Raw genomic sequence first — 3,020 nt, 5'->3', positions numbered from 1 at the left:
TCCCAAAAAACAGTGTAAGTAAACAAATTTTGCAATTTACTAACTTTAAACTTTTTTCATTAAGTGACATCTCAACCACTTTATTTAGAAGTAAATCTCTTAATATGTGAATGATATTTGGGGCATACAATTAATTCAGTGGTTTTTGGTATATTTCCACACACAATCAATTTTAGAACACTTTTATCACACCAAAAGGAAATTTCACACCCACCACCAGTCACTCTGCGTTTCCTCTTCTCCTAGCCCAAGGCAACTGCATTCTACTTTTTAGCCCTGTACATTTTCCCATTTTGGATGTTTCATATAAACGGAATGATACACTATGTGTTCTTCTGTGACTGACTTCTTTCCTGTAACACAGTTTTTGCAAGGTTTCACCATGGGGTGGGTAGGATGTGGTGGCTCACATGTATACTAATCCCAACACGTTGGTTGGGAATCCAGGGTGGGAGGATTACTTGAGGCCAGGAGTTTAAGACCAGCTTGACAACATAGCAAGACCCTGTCTGTAAAACAAACAAACAAAAAAAAATTAAAAAATAAACTAGGCATGGGGTGTGTGCCTATAATCTCAGTCACTTGGGAGGCTGGGGCAGGAGGATTGCTTGAGCCTAGGAGGTCAAGGCAGCAGTGAGCTGAGATTACACCACTACACTCCAGTCTGGATGACAGAGTAAGACCCAGGCTGGGTACGGTGGCTTACGCCTGTAATCCCAGCATTTTGGGAGGCTGAGGTGGGCAGATCACTTGAGGTCGGGAGTTCGAGACCAGCCTGGCCAAAATGGTGAAACCCCACCTGTACCAAAAAATACAAAAATTAGCTGGGCGTGGTGGCGCACCCATGTAGTCCCCGCCACTCAGGAGTCTGAGGCATGAGAATTGCTTGAACCCAGGAGGAAGAGGTTGCAGTGAGCTGTGGTTGTGCCCCTGCACTCCAGCCTGGGCGACAGAGTGAGACCCTGTCTCAAAAAACAAAACAACAAAACCCCAAAGCATCCTTTCTTTTTGTGGCTGAATTGTGCGTCAGCATGTGGCTAGACCGCAGTTTGCTCCCACAGGGATCGGGGGACAGACGTTTGCATTGTTTCCACTTTTTGGCAATTATGAATAATGCTGCTTCTTAGATGACATTTGAATTATTATGACATTTATTCATTTTCTTTTGTTTTCTGTGGCACAAACTATGAAAAATAGTAATTAACAGTTAGGTTTCCAAAAACCTGTGTACATGTTTCTTAGAAGTCATTACACATTTGCGCGGTGGCTCATGCCTGTAATCCCAGCACTTTGGGAGGCCGAGGCGGGCGGATCATGAGGTCAGGAGTTCAAGACCATCCTGGCCAACGTGGTGAAACCCTGTCTCTACTAAAAATACAAAAATTAGCTGGGCATAGTGGCGCGTGCCTGTAATCCCAGCTACCCAGGAGACTGAGGTAGGATAATTGCTTGTACCGGGACCTGGGAGGCAGAGGTTGCAGTGAGCCAAGGTCACGCCACTGCACTCCAGCCTGGGCTACAGAGCAAGCCTCCCTCTCAGAACACGGAAAGTGTTCGGGCTTCTGACTCTCATTACATAGACTTTATTGATCCCCGTTTAGTACATGCTACATTCAGCTTAACCCCCTTTCACATGAGGCAGGGTTAAACTCTTAGGGAAACCAGTGTGCCAGAACATTGTTTACCGATTTCCTTCCTGCAGTTGTTTCTCACTAATATGAAAATGAAATTGTGTTGTTCGTAACATAAAGTTTTTTGGAGTGTTTTTAGTTCTTCCTGCGTCTCAATCTTTGGTTCATTTCTCATTGTCAATATGTGCTTAAGAAAAGGTTTAAAAAAATTATTGGAAAATGCTAACAACTACGACTGTAGTTGCTAACTTATGGTTGCCAACGGCCTTGTTTTTAAATTGTGCTGCATTCTGAGTGGGGCTGTGGTTGCGGGTCTTTCAGCTGGGAGAACCACCACAGACGACGAGCTGGAAGAGATGCTGGAGAGCGGGAAGCCGTCCATCTTCATTTCCGACGTGAGTGGGGGCACGGCCCTGTGGCTCCATATCCTCTTCTGTAGACAGAGCTTTCTAAAAACCCTTTAACTCCCAAACCCATCGTCAGTTTATTAATATTCTCTTTTCTTTTTGTTTTTCCAAGATTATATCAGATTCACAAATTACTAGACAAGCTCTCAATGAAATCGAGTCGCGTCACAAGGACATCATGAAGCTGGAGACCAGCATCCGAGAGTTGCATGAGATGTTCACGGACATGGCTGTGTTCGTGGAGACTCAGGTAGTTACTGACTCTTGCATTCTCCAAGAGAGAGCAGTCATGTGTAAGATCTTACTGCATCCCACTCTACCTAGTGGGTGTATCTAGGAAAGCTGTTATTTTGAAGCCACCAAATTCAAGTTAATTGCAGTGTTCTGTGTGATGCTGAAATGCTGGAAGCAGCTTTGACAGTCGAAGTGTTAACAGGAAGGGACTGGTCCAGTGAATTAAATTATGGAGCGTTCGTAGGTCAGCCTTTTAGGCAACCACAGGCAACCTCAACTTTGTTCATGGAGAATTCTCATTGAAATATACAGAGATGTGTGCTAGAATCAGGAGAAAAGGGAGATACAAAGATCTTCTTTGCATGTCCGTGCATATGTATGAATACATAAATGCAAACATGTGGCATGAGCTCGGCTCCATAAAACAGTATTCACAGAAGGAAAGGCGTATATCAAACAGCGTATTGGCAGTGAGACTATGGGAATTTTAATCTTCTCTAAAAGTACTTATTTTCAGATTGTCTGCAAAGAGCATATATTACAGTAATAACTAGGAGAAATGTCTGAAAGAATCAACCCCAAGTGGGGATACAATCTATGACACAGGTAAAAGCTCGTGCCTGTTACACGGGGTTTCCCATCTGCCCAGTAACACAGACAGGGAGTGACAGCAGGAGTGGAAAGGCCCTTCTGAGTGAACTGAAGAGTTAATGCAATTCTTAAAAAATGGAAAACTCCTTTGGGAGGT

General features: G+C 43.9%; 1 protein-coding gene across 1 annotated transcript in view; it reads left to right on the top strand.

The window, feature by feature from the left end:
- STX2 (syntaxin 2) overlaps positions 1-3,020 on the top strand; it is a 45,969-nt gene that overhangs the window by 32,587 nt on the left and 10,362 nt on the right. Inside the window, exons 6-7 of the mRNA XM_011981946.1 lie at positions 1,953-2,026; positions 2,151-2,288. Of these exons, the coding sequence (XP_011837336.1) occupies positions 1,953-2,026; positions 2,151-2,288 (212 nt within the window). The remainder of the gene's footprint in view (positions 1-1,952; positions 2,027-2,150; positions 2,289-3,020) is intronic.

The sequence above is a fragment of the Mandrillus leucophaeus genome, unplaced genomic scaffold, assembly GCF_000951045.1.
Source record: "Mandrillus leucophaeus isolate KB7577 unplaced genomic scaffold, Mleu.le_1.0 Scaffold232, whole genome shotgun sequence".
NCBI classification, from domain to species: domain Eukaryota; kingdom Metazoa; phylum Chordata; class Mammalia; order Primates; family Cercopithecidae; genus Mandrillus; species Mandrillus leucophaeus.
This window is presented reverse-complemented; position numbering and strand designations above follow the sequence as displayed.